Source organism: Capsicum annuum, chromosome 3 (assembly GCF_002878395.1).
Source record: "Capsicum annuum cultivar UCD-10X-F1 chromosome 3, UCD10Xv1.1, whole genome shotgun sequence".
In the NCBI taxonomy this organism is placed as follows: Eukaryota; Viridiplantae; Streptophyta; class Magnoliopsida; order Solanales; family Solanaceae; genus Capsicum; species Capsicum annuum.
The window spans coordinates 241,145,852-241,162,881 of NC_061113.1; the positions used below are offsets into that span (position 1 = coordinate 241,145,852).

General features: G+C 32.3%; 1 protein-coding gene across 3 annotated transcripts; it reads left to right on the forward strand.

The window, feature by feature from the left end:
• Positions 1-528: 528 nt before the first annotated feature.
• LOC107862763 (SUMO-activating enzyme subunit 1B-1) lies at positions 529-11,687 on the forward strand. Of its 3 annotated transcripts, XM_047409623.1 has the most exons (12): positions 529-696; positions 923-1,013; positions 5,124-5,219; positions 5,329-5,380; positions 7,591-7,786; positions 8,684-8,763; positions 8,910-9,026; positions 9,200-9,250; positions 10,516-10,582; positions 10,990-11,093; positions 11,178-11,282; positions 11,359-11,687. In XM_047409623.1, exons 1-12 carry the CDS (start codon positions 639-641, stop codon positions 11,467-11,469), a joined length of 1,128 nt encoding a protein of 375 aa, XP_047265579.1. In that variant the 5' UTR covers positions 529-638; the 3' UTR covers positions 11,470-11,687. The 3 variants fall into 3 exon arrangements, with proteins under 3 accessions (XP_047265579.1, XP_016563907.1, XP_016563908.1); XM_016708421.2 differs by lacking the exons at positions 529-696; positions 923-1,013 and adding an exon at positions 4,826-4,982; XM_016708422.2 differs by lacking the exons at positions 529-696; positions 923-1,013 and adding an exon at positions 4,845-4,978.
• Positions 11,688-17,030: the final 5,343 nt, after the last annotated feature.

A 17,030-nucleotide genomic window follows, 5' to 3' on the forward strand; every position in this document is an offset into this window, starting at 1 on the left:
TTTAGGGGCCTAATAGGAACAAACCTTAGTTTAGGTGTCTAAGTGAATTTTGACAACAAGTTTGAGTGTTTATCGATGCCTTTGATCAAAATATAAAGTAACAACAAGAATAAATAGAGAGAAAAAAGAATAATTCTTTATTTCTTTAGAGGGATAAGAAATCATAATAATCCCTTTATTTATCAGAAAAATACTCTAAAAGATATATACTTCATATCCTAACAGATATCAAATAAATCTTATCTTTATTCTTGAAGATAAATACTTTATGTCCTAATAGATCAAATAGATTTTGATTGATGTTATCAGTATAATGTAAATAGAAGGAGTGGTGAGTAATTGGTAGTTGTAGATAAGAGTGAGTTAAATATTGTTTCTCTATAAATTCGACCTCGATTCACGTTGGATAGTATGTGTGGCGTCTGATCATTATACTTTTGGCCCTTAAAAATGGTTGTGTGACCATTACACTTCTTAAGTACCTTGAACATTAGTACCAATTTCCAATCATATGTTCTTTTGGTATATATGGAAATAAATTCTTTTTCTCGTTTTACATTCTCTTTAATAATAATGTGTAGCCAAACAAAGATACTGCTATAAAAACACGTGAAGGTCATTTTTTTGGAACAGGAGGAATGGCCATGTCTGCTAATATTATTCCAAAGCCAAAGCATGATTATGACCAAAACCTTGGTGAGTTAATTAACTATTTGTGTAGTTTAAGCGCCGGGGTCTATCGAAAACAGTCTCTCTACCTCTTTAGGGTAGTGGTATGAACTACGTAAACTCTATCCTCCCTAGACTCCACTTTGTGAGAATATACTGGATTGTTGTTGTTGTAGTTTAAATTAAATATCATCGTGACGTAAATTTCTTTTATTTCTCTTTCTTTTTTTATGTATGTTCCATGTGTCTTCAGGATTGAAGATGCTATTATTATGTCTAGAAGAAGAAGAAATTGCAAACCATGTTATAACAAGGTGTCAAATACTCATTCCCATGTTTCTCAGGTACTTCATCTTCCCATATTCTACAACTAAAGTCTGTTCAGCTAATTGTGCATGGAAAATAATTGTAAAATATTTTCTTTGTTTTGTTTTACTTGATCCCTTTAATTTGATTTGAAAATTCGATAATTGAAGGTATATATTACTTATTTTCCCGTATACACCTTTGATTTGAAAATTCGATAATTGAAGGTATATATTACTTATTTTCCCGTATACACCAATGAACAAACTAGTGATTAAACATATATACAACTTATGTCAACTATCTATAATGAGAGTAGAAATTAATATATCTCTTTTGAGAAGTGAATCATACGGATTATTATACCTATTCATTTTTGTCTAAATCGATATGTATTTTAATGTAAACATTTTTGAAAACCTTTTGTAGCTGAAACTTTTACATTATGGTTTCAACTTGCTACATATTTGGAGCAAACAAAAAATTAAGAATTGAAGTACTTTAAAGTTCTTCACCTAAAAAAATACTGTAAAAAGTGATTCACTCTATTAATTGTTAAACTAAGAGTAGCTACAAAACATATTCTCCAAATTTCATTGAACCAAATAGATTTAAGTAAATGTACCTATTTGAATCTGAAAACCAAAAGAAACAAAAACTCCTGCGACTACGAATATTTCATGATGAAGTGAAGGCTATGTTATTTAAATAAATAAACAAAAGTTAAAAAGAAAATAATTCGTAAAATTGTCACGTACACATTTAATATTCTTTGAGAATTTAAAATTCTACTTTCAACAATTTTGAAACTGTGGATACTTAATATTTCTACTAAGAATAAAATAAAAAAAATATGCACAAAATATTTTTGATTTCATAAATTGGACAGCTATCCTCTCCGTTTTATTTTACTTGCCCCATTTAAGAAATCAAGAATATTTTGTATGGCTTTTTCTATTTTATTCTTATTAGGAGTATTAAGTATCCATAATCTCTAAAATTATTGGATATAAAATTTTAAATTTTCAAAGCCTATTAAATATGTACAAATTATATAACCCCTCTTTTCTTTCTTTTTTTTATTTGCTCAATATAGTTTTTCACTTTATCATGGACTATTCGTAGCGGTAGATGTATGTTTTTCTTTATTTTTAGGTTCAACAAATACGTTTAAATCTATTTGATTTAATGGAATCTGAAGAACATGTGGTGTAGTCGTTCTTAGTTTAATATTCAATAGAGTGAATCACTATTTTTATAATGTTTTTTCGGGTGCAAAAATAGAAAATATTTTAATTCTTATTTTGACTCTACATATTTAACAAGTCGGTATGATAAAGTTTTAGTTTGATAAAATGTTTTCAAAAATATTATGAGTGCAGTTAAAATAAATTAGGTGAAAATGAAGAGTTAGGTGTGGTAAGTATGGTTTATTTTTCAAAACAAACTTATTGATTTCTACTCCCATATTGAGTTCTTTATTAAGTCGTTGTTTTGTTCATTGGAGTATACAACAACAACAAACCCAGTGTATTCCCATAAAGTAGGGTCTGGGGAGGATAAAATGTACGCAGTCCATACCGCTATCTCCAAGGAAGTAGAGAGGCTATTTTCGATAGACCCCCGGCTCCAGGTAGTGAATAGTAACTAAAGCTTAGTGAAGCATGATGAATGACATAACATAAAAAGTAATAAGACATACTAAAATAAAATAAAATAAAGTATAAATCTGAGCAATACTAAATTAGATAAAAAAGCGCAATAAATAAGAGATAAGCGATAGGGCATCCAGAATATGACACCCCCTAGTAGTAACAAACATTCACAGACCAGGGACACCTGGGCCCTCCTGACTAGTACCTACTTGCTACAACTTACGCTCTCATCCTAGCCTTCTACCCTTATCCGCAACCTCCACGTCTTCCTATCTAGGGTCATGTCCTCGGTAAGTTGTAGCTGCTCCATATCGTGTCTAATCACTTCCCTCCAGTACTTTTTCGGTCTACCTCTCCTTCTCCTGAAACCCTCCAACACTATCCTCTCACACCTATGGACTGGGACATCCGTACCCCTCCTCATCACATGCCCAAACCATCTCAACCTTCCTTCCCGCATTTTATCCTCCACGGAAGCCACTCCCACCTTCTCTGGAACTGTCTCATTCCTAACTCTATCCCCTCTGGTAAGACCACACATCCAACGCAACATTCTCATTTCCGTCACCTTCATTTCTGAATGTGGGAGTTCTTGACTGGTAACACTCTGCTCCATATAGCATAACTGGACGGACTGCCATTTTGTAGAATTTGCCTTTAAGCTTAAGTGGGACCTTCTTATCGCACAACACTCCCGAGGCGAGTCTCTACTTCATCCAACCTGCTCTAATACGGTTAGCGACATCCCCATTAATCTCGCCGCTCTAATACGGTTAGCGACATCCTCATTAATCTCGCCATTCTCCTGAATCGTAGACCTAAGATACTTAAAATTATCCATCTTACAAACATCCTGGGAATCTTACCTCACGACCACATCTTCCTCGTGCGTCAAGTCACTAAACTTGCATTCCATATACTCCGTCTTGGACCTACTCAACCTGAACCCCTTAGATTTCAGGGTTTACCTCCAAACCTTCAATTTTTCATTCATACCTCTCCGCATCTCATCAATCAACATTACATATTCTTCAAACAATATACACCACGGTATCTCTCCTTGGATACTTCGCGTCAACACGTCCATCACCAACGCAAACAGAAATGGACTAAGAGTCAAACCTTGATACAACCCTGTCACGACGGAAAAATGTTCTAAGTCCCCCCGTCGTTCTCATCCGAGTCTTTCCTCCATCGTACATGTCTTTAATAGCTCTGATGTACGCTATCGGGACCCCTTTTGCCTCTAGGCATCTCCAAAGAACCTCCCTAGGGACTTTGTCATACGCCTTCTCCACGTCGATGAATACCATGTGCAAACCTCTCTTCCTTTTCCTATACAACTCCACCAATCTTCTCACCAGGTGGATTGCTTCCATCGTCGAACGACCAGACATAAAATCAAACTGATTTATTGGAGTATAATAAGGACAAATAGGTAAAATACACCTTTAATCATTGAATTTTTAAAAAGTGTGTCAATTTAAAGAGGACTAAGTAAAACGAAACGGAAAAGGTAACATATTAAAGAAACACTTGAATTGTTTTATTATTTTGTTACAAGCACTTGCAAGTGTTCATTTCGTTAACTTTTACTTATTCACTATTTTAAAAATAAATTTTTTTTTTTTGTCATTTTTAACATATCAAGAAAAGATAATTATTTTCCACCTATATTTTTCTTAATATATATTTTTTAAATCTAATGCTCTAAATATATAATAGAGATAGTACTATAAAATAGTCATGTCAGTTATTAAGAGCAATATTGTGCCTCCAATTAATTTAAGTTAGTGTTAAAAAATATTATTTAAGAAAATGTGTGTTCTACTATTAATTTTTGTAGTACTTAATAATTGAATTTAAGATCTTTAATTAAGGATGAAGAAGTTATATTTATCTCCTTTATAACTCTTATTCTTGATAATACACATCAAATTATTCAAATTTTCCTAATGAGTCCTGCAAAGATGATAAGAGAAAGAAAAAACTCTTTCAAGAACTTTTGTCGACATATTAAAAAGCCAAATTTATGAGGATTTATTTGAGCCCTTTTATAATATTATCAAATTAGTTAAGTTCATATTTTTAAAATTAAATAAAAGATATCAAATAATTTTCAAAAAACTAATATAAATAACTACTACTAAGTTTGTAGGCACTTCTTACTTTGAGTACTTACTTTTATTTAATTTATTTATCTGATTTTAATTTGGTATAAATATTTTAAAATTAAAAATATTCTGCCTTTTTAAAAAAAAAAAAAGAAGAAGACATTATTCATCTGCAAATTGCTCCCCAGCAGTTATTGGTGAGCTCTGTTTTCACTGCGAATTTTCCTTGTTACTGTAGGTATGCACCTTTATTCAGTCTCTTCTTATTGCCTTATTTATTATTATCAGCGAATAAAATGCTTTTATCGTAACAAATTATTTATTTGTATTAATTTGAAGAAACAAGCAAAGATAATACATTTTGGTGAATATAATTCAGGTTGGAAATGGGAACAGAAGTTGAACAATTGACGGAGCAGGAAACTGCCATCTACGATCGACAAATTAGGGTTTGGGGCGTTGATGCTCAGAGAAGGTACTAAACTAAACATACACGTAAATTTCTGTACATGATTTTCAATTGTCATTATGTGTATTCAAATTGGAATTTTAATGTGTATTGTATTGTGTGTTATTTGCTTCAGGCTTAGCAAATCTCATGTATTTGTCAGTGGACTCAATGGAACTGCCGTTGAGGTTACCTTTACTTTTTTTGAACTCTTTTTTAGCTCAATGTCTTTGTCTGGCTCGACTTGATAGTGATTATAAGAAAGATCTTAAACTAAAGAAAGACATGTAAAATGTAACAAAATGCACTTTAATCATCTGGTCTTAAGCATATCATGTGGAAAGTTAGAATGAAAGAGTTTCGAAACAAAGAAAGAGGTGTTCTTTTTTAAAATGGACTAAAAAGGAAAGTAAGACAAACAAATGGAAACAAAGGAAGTATTGCGGATTCTATTTGTTCATCAATACTATTGACAATATTAATTATGTTTCTCCATTCAAACTATCTCATGTTTGGCTAGCTTTAAATGGTTGCGCTCCATTTAAAATAAGTTCCAAATAAGTTGGGTCAGAATTCTCACTAATTATGTTTCTCCATTCAAACTATCTCATGTCACAACTCATACAAAGTAGAAGTAGCACTAAGGGTTGTGGCCTAGTAGTCAATGAAGTGGATTGAGGTCTTGCCACCTATTTGGCTACCTTATCTTTTCCCAAAAGTGTTTAGTTTGAAAAAAGTAAGGTTTTCAGCCAAGCTTTTGCGAGAAAATAAGTGCTTCTTGGGAGTAGCTGTTTTTCATAAGCTAAAAAAGTAGTTTCTTCCTTGAAGCACTTATTTAGGAAGCACTTTTAAAGAGCTTGGCCAAACACCATTTGTTGCCAAAAATGTTTTTTAAATTTATTGGCCATACACAAACTGCTTCTCTCTAGAAGTGTTTTTTTTTTTTTTTGAAAAACACTTCTGCAATAAGCACTTTAAAATAAGCTGATTTTAGAAGTTTGGCCAAACAGATTTTTAGGTTCAAACTAGGTGATTTCCTCTATTTGTTAAATCCTTGGTGCATACAGTTGTTCGGTACTTGTGTTGGTAGGAGGTTGCAAGTGCCTTGTGAAATTAGTCTAGGTGCGCGCAAGTTGGTCCGATCACTTCATTAAAAATGATTCTTTCATTTCTATGGTTACTTCTTAAACGGTGAGGTCTTCTCTCTACACCGGAGCCTTTACTTTATACTTTAATTTAATATATATTTAATCAACTAATTGATGTTATTGGGAACTTGTTTAGTTCACACACTTTGGCTCTACCCATGAATTATCCAGTAATAGGTCTTTCTCAATCAGATCTACTATATAGTAATGGTATTTAATTATGAAAGTTTGCTGGGTGGCCGACTCTCTTAGTCCGTTCTTGTCAGATTGGGAACCTAGCTAGTCTTTATGTTTTATAATTTTAAAATAAGATTTCCTCCACTTAATGGATAACCATTTGTTACCAATGGAGAATTTTTTATCTTCTTAAATTTAGGTGATTGGATTTACACCAATGGAAACCATCAACTTCATACACAATAAAGAGAAAAAAAATCACAAAAAATAATTTAAATATTTTTATAAATAATAATGACAAATAATATTGGAAGTTTTCATTCTCTTATAGGAGAGTTAATAGTAAATCTATGATAAGGCTAAGATTCTCCTAGAAAAGCCTCGGACCTAAATAAACCTTCTAACTTGACTAAAGCATACTTTCCACTAGTTGTTATCACCTATGTAGATTCACATACTTTCAACTAGTTGTTACCACCTATGTAGATTCTTTTTCCATTGTGGCCTATCTTTAGTCAAGTCTGCTATTTCAAGGAATTATAGGTCTTTCAAGAAAATTTTCTTCCATATAATTTTAGGTTCACCTAGTCCTTTTTTAACACCTCCGCCTAACATGGTTTCACACGAACATACTGGTGCATCTGGAGGTTGATGCGAGACATGGCCAAACCATCTCAAGTGACATTTTCTCATTTTATCTGCAATGTGTGCCTGCTTTCTCTTTTTGGCAAATGTGATCATTTTTAATCTTATCTAAGCTTGTATGACCACACATCCATTTTAGCATTAACGTTTCTGCAACACTCATCTTGTGGATATGTTGCATTTTAGAGGTTCAACATTCATTTTGTAATACTTACCTTTCACTTTCGCCAAGTTGTATAAATATCATAGACATCATGATTATTGGCCCTTTGAGAATATATGGCCTAACTATCCCCTGCGACCCTAGTGTCTAAAATCAGTTTGAGTAATTTCTGCTGCATATCTTTTTTCTTGAGAAATAGTTTCTTATACTTATTCTAACATGTTTTTTCCTTTATGTTTTGTTTAATGATTTTCCTTCTTTTCAGTTCTGCAAGAATATTGTTCTAGCTGGAGTAGGTAGTTTGACACTAAATGATGACCGGTTGGTGACAGAAGATCTATTATATGCTAATTTCCTAATTCCTCCTGATGAAAATGATTTCCGGGGGAAGTCCGTTGCTGAGCTTTGTTGTGATTCTTTGAAAGATTTCAATCCTATGGTTTCTGTTTCTGTGAAGAAAGGTTGGACTTTTTCGTATTCGATGACTTCAAACTATTAGTTTGCTTCTTTCCTTCAACTCATGCAAGATTTAGCATTTGACCCTGTTGTTCCTTGATGTGAATATTGCTTCTTGTATCATTCTTGATTTGCTGAATGTAGTCTCAAGTTGAATGACGAATGAAAGAAATATAGTAATAGAGGTTTAAAAGGGGAAAAACAAGAAAGAACACTAAGCACAACATCACAATTTCACAAGCATCATCTATCAAAAGAATACCGAAGATATTTTGATGAGCATCTTCAGTTCCAAAGGAAATCTGAGGTTGTCTCATTAAAAGAACTGATTTCTTTTGAGCATTCTTTGAAATTTTGCAAATTAAGCATTTGAGTCTCCTGATTTGCGATTGTGGTGCGACAGGAAATTGGTGTGTCACACAGTGCTGTAATCTTTGGCTCTAGAATCTCTTGACAGACAGCCATAGCCTACTTATCTGGTTATGCTAAATGTCAACCAATTAAAATGCTCACTATCTCCCAATTTTGTCTCAGCTTTCTTTTCGTGTATCAAAATGCTCACTATCTCCCAATTTTGTCTCAGCTTTCTTTTCGTGTATCTTATTGCTTATATTATTATATATCCTAGCTGAAGCTGACCACTGAATGAGGCTGTCAATACACCCATGCATTTTAAGCTATCTGATAACTCATTCAATAATTGCAAATCCTATAATGCATCATGCATGTACTTGTGTTTTTGGGCTTTATTACCTGGATGTACTTGTTATTTTTAATTTCATTAGCTGTTGTGTGATACGTATGTTGACTAACGTTGGCTATTTAATGTTAAAATCAAATTTGCTGTTGTCAAATATTGTTGGATTTCATTTCTCATATGACTTATCTATGATGCTTTTCAGGGGCTCTGTCCATCTTTGATGCTGATTTCTTTCAGAAGTTTGATGTTGTTGTTGTTAGTTGTTGCTCCCTTTTGACAAAAGTAAAACCCTACTTCCATGATTTGTCAAAATTAAATATATCAGGCTTTCTTTAATAAATTTATTAGATTTATTTGTCACTCCGCCATAACTAGTACCTTTTAGAAAATACTTATTACTGTCGTTTTGTTGATGTTTCCCGTTGCAGAAATCAGTAAATTCAATATGTCACAAGTTGCCAAAACGTGTTGCATTTTACAGTGTGGAATGCCGTGACTCCTGCGGTGAGATATTTGTTGATTTGAAGAATTACAGCTACTGTAAGGTTATAACCGATTCATTTCTTCGTTTGTTCCTCTGCGTTCAGTTGGATTTTATCCTTCTCCTAGATAATCTTTCCCTCCTAAATGATGATTAAGTTAGAGTTACTGCTTCTTTTCATGTCAGAAGAAACTAGACTTGATGGCCTTTAGTAATTCCTTTATGCTCCTTTTGCAGAAAAAAAATGATGAGACGATTGAATGTGAATTACGTTATCCAAGTTTTGAGGTATAACTCCACTGAAGTAAGAAGCATTTGCTTTTGTTTAGCCGTAATAATATTTTACTGACTTTTCCACTATTAAGGTTATGATAATCTTTTTATTTATGTGAAGGTTATTATGGTTAAATAAATTTGAAGTTCTTAATCAGTAAAAAATATTCCAAATGAAGGTTAAATTGAGAGTATATTTTCATTGAAGTCAATCTTAGAACTTTGTACTCGAGTTTCTGACTTCTATATCCTAGCAGACTGTATCTCAAGATTTATGAAAGTTTTAGAAATTTGATTAGTTCCAACTAACAAATGGCATTTTTTTGTGTCTCAAGTTATAGTTGCTTGTTCTACCCTCTGACCATATGTGATTTGCTCCATCTCATATGTATGACGTTTATATCATTGCATAAAGCATGATGTTAGTGTTTCCATTTCTTAGTTCACTTTTAGTCTTGTCTTAATGCTCTTAGAAGTATTGGATGGTCGGTATTTGTGAAGCTTTGTAAATATCTAACAGCTTTTAAATGTATATGATTTTTGCCCAAGTGATTGTCCACCTTGTGTAGGAATTTATTGGTGCAACCTCTATTCAGTCTGAGGAGAATTATTGAGGCACAAAGATGGTGTCCCTACCCACCATATCCTAGTTGATGTGTTTGTCAATGCCGCCGAGGGAACATCAAAACTTGCTTCCTGTGTTTCTTTTGCTCCTTGTATCGCATCATTGCCATTTTTACTCTACCATCGCCTAGACATCAATTGTCAGCCTCGGGAACTTGTTTATGACCACTCTCAGCACTGAAAGCCAGCAGTTCTAGTTCTGATTTAAATTTGGACACTAATTACTGCATTTAGATTTCTTATTCAGTGAAAGTTCACATTAATCCTCTTATAATTAAAAATAGGACAAAATGCAGAAACTCTTTTGAGTTTAATTTACTTACCATTTTCGACAACAATGTTCCCAGTGTAATCCCACAAGTGGGGTCTGGGGAGGGTGGTGTTTTACGCTTCCTTACTCCTACCTTGTGGAGGTAGAGACAAGGTAGAGAGGTTGTTTCCGATAGACCCTGGCATATATGATTTTGAAGTCATAATATTGCTGAAGAATACCAACTAGTATCTAAATTTTGTACTCACTAGAGGATCTTTTTCACTAAAGAATCCCTTTAAAATCCTGTTAGCAACAAAAATATGAGCTCGACTCCATCGTTCCATGGGGGTCCTATGTTGACAGGTGTTTCCACAATTGGTTGCCCTAAAATTAGATTTTGCAGGAAGCCATTGCAGTCCCCTGGAAATCTCTACCGAAGAGACTGTCAAAGCTATACTATGCAATGAGAGGTAACAGTCTTTCCTCAGTTTGTAATTTCTGATGAAGTTACAATGATGGTTGGATTACAGGGACTCCTTATCTGAGATTTGCTTAAGGATTTTGCTTAATTTTTCAAGACTTCTGCTCGTTTTTGATGTATCAAATTACAAATAGTAAGGACTAGACTACTGTATGCCAATGAGAAATCCCTATAGAAAATGTTAATCATCAGCACCCATCTCTGGGAAAACCTATAGAAGAACTCCAAGTTTGTCCCCCTGAACCTGTAATATTTCAATTGACAATCTTATTGTCCTGTATTTATAGTAATAATGGTGACAGAGTGATAACATGTTGTTTAGATAGGTAGCGCGAGCAGAAGAATAATTTACTTTTAAGTGGCTTGCCACCTGACTCTTGACCACTAACTTTGCAGTTATAGAAAGGTTTGAAGCACTTGAGAGACGAAATCCTGGAGAAACTTCTGTTGATGACCTTCCAAATGTTCTGAATTTGAGAAAGGAAATCTGCGAGGCACATGTATATCGCTATGGAACATGCTCTTGTAAATAAGTTTCATTCTTTTCCTCTAGGTCATTTAACATATTTGCCTCTTAATTGTAGTGCTTAAACGAATCTCAGATCCCAGATTCTCTTCTTAGAAGATTGATAGCAAGTAGAACTGAATTTCCTCCAGTCTGTGCCATCGTAGGTGGAATTCTTGGCCAGGTAATTATGCCACTTTCATGTTGACTGAAGCTTTCTGACTTTTTTACTGATGCGTTGAAATTCTCTTTCTTTGCAGGAGGTTATAAAAGCAATATCTGGCAAAGGTGATCCTCTTAAGAACTTTTTCTTCTTTAATGCCATGGATGGTAAAGGGATAATAGAGGACATATCTAATGTCAGCAGCTGAGGACTGACCTGTTTGGTTAAAATTTCTCAAGAGATGCTGGTCTTACTGGGTATCTTTTGGGTAACGATTAGGGCTAGTCATAGCTTAGTTTATTTGACATTTCTTCAACTTGAGTTCTGATCAGCAAAGTTATGATGTTTTTGACACATGAGACCATCCGTAAAGTGGTCGTGTTGGGCTAATATTTTTAAACATGCTAAATATTGTCTCATTTTCAATGGTCTCTGTTCTCTTTAGATCTCTTATCATGCTAAAATTATTCTCCCATAGTAAGCTAAAGAACAGGTATATAACTATTCTCAACTGCACGTTTTGTAAACCAATGTTCATTCGAAGATCTATAGTGTAATCCATGAGTTCACATGAATCTATCAGCGTTTGCCAAGACCTAAGAAATTCACTAAAAGAGGCTGGGCAGCCTGTACGCTAAAGCTCCCGCTATATGCGTGAGATCATCATGCATTTCTGCAAGTAATTCAGTAATTATTTGACTATGAGGTCTGGTTATATATAAGAAAGTCATAGTCTTTAAATCTAGACGTTTTTGCACTTTAAATCCACATGTTGGATGTGTTCCCTTCTGCCTGTCGTATTCATATCAGATTCTCACAAGGAAAAGTTAAATAAAGTGGTTCACTTTAATTTTATATTAGCATCTTGGAATGTGACATGTTGTAGCATCAATATTTCAATGACACCTATTATGTTTGCTCTTCATAAGTGACTTGTTCAGCGTATTCAGTTTCCACAGAGTGTAGTTGTTGACTACCAACTTCTGTTGGAAAAATAATTTTTCTGGTGACGTTCTACTGATCAAATTTTGGATATATTAAAAAAAATAAACTATTGGATAATTTGTTGAAATTCTCTTCCTTTGCAGGAGGTAATAAAAGCATAATATATTAAAGGAAAAAATAACATAAACGTAGCCCTTAACTTATTATATTCACACAAATTTTCACCCTTCAAAATAATTACATAAATTCCACAAATTATGTATCTTCGTTGGACGTATCGGGAGCTAATATAGCTAATTATTTATGTATCTTTACAAAGAAAAAAATGTATTTTCATTGAATGGATTATGTATCTCGACGGGCACAAAATAAAAATATATATATATATATATATCGGGAGCAAATTATGTATCTTCGATGGATATATCGGAAGTTAATTATGTATCTCAACAAATCTAAAATCAAAATTTTCAGTAATTATGTAAAATATTGAGATTTTCTTCGATTAAACTTCAAATTGTCGGAATTTATTGTGGATCATGTTGTCGTGGAGCACCAAACCGAAAAGCCATATTTAATGTAAAACCTCGTTGACAAAGTTATCTCTATGTTTTATATAAAATATATAATTTGAAATCAATATAGTGTGGTGTATATCTCATTAATAACAATGTCAAATCATGTAATTTTACTTTTAAGAGTGCCTTAATTAAAATTAAACATGACCTCAATGTCTGTAGCAGATCAACAGTTAGTAACATAACATTTTAAGCAGAATTGGTATGATTTAGTATCTGTAACATTATGAAAAGCACGAAATGTCAGAGTTACTACCTGAAGCTTGTGCTCATAATTTATGTTAGGTGAAATATTTCAAAAAAAAAAAAAAGTTACAAGTGAAATATAAAAAATCAATAAAATACAATAATCTTTTTTTTTATTAAGGCGCAGATATCACGTTCTCTTTAAAAAGATTCAAGTTCACTGCAACAAATATTTTCACCGCTCAAGTAGTAATCTTCTTAACTTATTCGATCCAGGATACAACAGTCTTCTTACAAAGTACAACTCCACAAACTAAAAAAGAGTTAGAGTTCAAAGCTTCACAAAAAGGAGCATATTTCTTCAACTAATAAACTCTCTTTTTACTAACTTTTGTGAACTCTATAATTTTATGTTCTTAGAAAAATATATAAGACTAACTTTATTTTTAGGAGAGGAAGTCTTTCTTGAAATGGATACAGAGTAGTAAAGAAGAAAGATCAATGAGAAGGATGACAAGAATAAAGAAGTAGAACAGTGATAGAAATTACAAAAAACTTATGGTGATATTAATTCTTACCACTAACAAAAGAGATTAATAGATACATAATATCACAAATTAATTAGAAAAAACAGATAATTATGAAGTGCAAGAATTGGAAGTAAATAGCACAAAGTGCATGCCTTCAACTATGGAGTAATACTACACCACTTACTGCCAAATATTAATGTGCTAGTAAAGCACAAGACATTAATTAACACTTTCACACTAGGCCACTTAATGCCTAAACATCCACTAACGTAAGAGAAAAAGACAAGGCAGCAAAGTGAGACACTAATATATTATACAAATAATATTAAAATGCTCACAAAATCCATCAATTTACGGTTAAAAAGTTTTGAGAATTGATTTCGTATTAACACTAGATCCAACTAAATTTAAATTCTCAAAAGCTTAAATTCTAAATTTTTGATTAACAGTGGAGAAGAGATTTCAACCAATTCACCATGATCAATTTTGATAAAAAGGTTTTATTTCTACACATGATACAGTACTTTTATGAAGAAACCATTTTAGACAACCAAACACTAAACAAATTTGATTTTTTTTTTTTTTAAAAAAAAAAAAAAGTAGCTAAAAAGTATTCCAATAGGGTTAGAGGTTTAGGCTATCATAAACAATTTGTGTCCAACTTAGAAAGGTTCCAAAAACTACAATTACCATATAGGATAGCTAGAAATATTACAAGAGGATGAAGAATATATATATACATACACACACATACTAGGCTAAAAGTTTTTTTGTATAATGTGGTTTAACAATATACACAAAATATTTTTCTACCTATATACATAAAACAATTTTTTGACTCGTTCAAAGAATACAAACAAATTTTAATTGATACATTTAACTTCACTAAATTGTGAACATAAAAGGGTTTTGCAATTACAAACATCTTCTTCACATCCTAAATTAGATGTTGATATAGTTCCATGATATGTCAGAATCATAGGTACGTAGTTTCTTAATTAAAAAGGAAAAACATAAGTAATTGTTATGGTACAAAAACAATTTTCTCTCATATTTCATGTTACTTTTCATATACAAATTTCATGTCGAAATGCTAGTCTTCTTATATTTTACTACCATAATAATCCATATAATCTCAATAATTGTGTTAGCCCAATGAATCATTATTCTATATTGTGTGAGGTTTCATCTATAGATGAATATTAAAACTAGTGAAAGTGAAAACTCATTAATAATAGCTTTCAAATCTCATATGATGAAGAGGATCAAAGGAATTTTCACCACTTTTGTCGAAAGAAAAACAAACAAATAAAGATAACAAAAAAGAGAGTTGATACAACTAAATAATAATTATTCTCATAAAGTCTTCGATATTTATGATCTGAGACTATATCTATTAGTTGAATGATCATACAAAAAATTGACCCTAAAAAGCGATGAAAGAGCATAAGTAAAATGATATTGGCACGGCTCAATCAAATGAAATGACCCAATATTATGGAGGAAATTTGATTTGATTGAGCCGTTCCAACATCATTCTACAACCTTTATACATATATGCTACAAATACAAAGACAAAAAAAGGGGGGAAAAGAACTTTTAATTTACCTTTCCACTTCAAATTTTGTAGATCATCAATAACTAAAGAATTCAATTGTTTTTGCAATATACCTAATTGCCGGCACATGATGATGGAACCCTAATTTAGAGAGGAAAAAGGGAAGAACTAATAAGAGAAAATTAGTATAGTTGAAAGTTTATATTATAGGTAGAAATATATATACTATATATTAAGTCAAATGGGCTTTTACGATATATACGTGGTGGTTGATAATAAACACCTAATATGTCACAAAACCAGGTCCCTTCAATTATATTTCTCTCTGCATTTCCAAAGATTGCTTTTTAATCATTTGTCAACTTATTGCTAACCTAACCTAATTTTCATTTTAAAATTAATGTACTTTTTTTCTTAGTTGTCAATATAACCGTCATCAATATGTCATTACAATTGATTGCATATTTTGCTTAATCATGCGTTTTTAGCCTAAACTTTGTATTTTTATCATGCTCATAAATATCATTATTTCATAGTTAGTCTCTTGGATTAAATTTTACCCAAATAAACTTTGTGGAACCATCCAGGCAGAAGAACAATTAGCTTACAAATCTCTTTGACATGTGGTTATTTTATGTGACCTGAAGATTTCTTTTTTATTGAGTTTTTGTTCCAAGTGACAAATCATTAATACATGATCCCGAGTTCTCGATGATCTTAAATCGAATCAATATCATGGATAATAATAGTTGAACTTTTGAATCGAATAGTATAATACAAGTAGTTTTTCTATCCATACCGCATGTAATTGTTTTAATTGGTCAAACAATCTGAAACATAATTTTATCTTTACTTTAGCCTCATGATGGACTTCTTCAATTGGCTCATTGTTGTATAAAATTGAAATTAATTAGTCACCAACTTTGAAGAGAAATATTGTTTTCATTTATTGTACCTTGCGGTTGAAAATTGAAAAAGGTTGGACTTTAAGATAATCAAACAAAGATCACATTGAATATGGTAGTGCTGGTTGATTACTCCTATTTGGTTGTATTTTTTAACTATTGGTCGTGGGGATATTAAAGTAGTAATAATTTATATTCGACATAATAAACCAAGAAGCAAATTGTTCACAATTATTTGTTCGTACGGGCCTGCCAGAGTATCTAGTGGATAGCCTACCTGTTCTATATACAATTATTGAAGGATTTTATTTTTTACGATTGGTTGATTACATGGGCTATAAAGATATATGGAGTCCTTTGGTACACAAGATTAGGTGGATTAAGCCTGAAATAAGATTTTATTCTACGTCTAGTAGATGGTACAAATTATGTGTGAGGATAAACTTATATCGTCTACCAAACGCGTTATAAAGCTTATCCCATGTTTAATTGGGATAGCCCATTTTATCCTATCTAGTTTTATCTCATCTCTTAAGTGAAATAAATTAACCCAGAAATTATAATCCCTAAAATAATTTAGTCGCCTCCTCAAAACCAAAGATTCCCTAACCTAATAAAACAAAAAATAGAAGGAATAAATATGGTCACCCAATTTTTTTTGTCCCTTTTTGTGCATGACTCAATATCCAGCTGCAACAAACGTAATGGCACCAAAAGAGAACTTGGAAAAGATGGTATTTGACCCTTGTACATTCACAAGAGTTTTTTTATGGTTTTGATTTTGGAGTAAAAGTCACGTTCCTCTGCCGGCTTCCATCTGATGATCACTTAATTATTTGAAGAGACAGAATCTTGCAAGACCAATTCTTGAATTTGACGCATCAATTATGGTGATACTGCTACTGTGAGAAAATAGTGAAAACATTTTCCAGAATACGTTTTTGGTTTTCATGACCAAACAAGTATAAATATTGTGAACAATATTTATGGTCAAACGCATGCTTAGTAATGCATAGTATAGTGCCACCTTGAGAGTTGAGACAATCTTAAGTCGAAGCATATACAAC

Coding starts and splice junctions, on each gene's coding strand:
- LOC107862763 (XM_047409623.1), top strand. CDS start 639: ATGGCCATGTCTGCTAATATTATTCCAAAGCCAAAGCATGATTATGAC. Junction 1,014..5,123: donor CTCATTCCCATGTTTCTCAG/GTACTTCATCTT, acceptor AATATAATTCAG/GTTGGAAATGGGAACAGAAG. Junction 7,787..8,683: donor TTCTGTTTCTGTGAAGAAAG/GTTGGACTTTTT, acceptor GATGCTTTTCAG/GGGCTCTGTCCATCTTTGAT.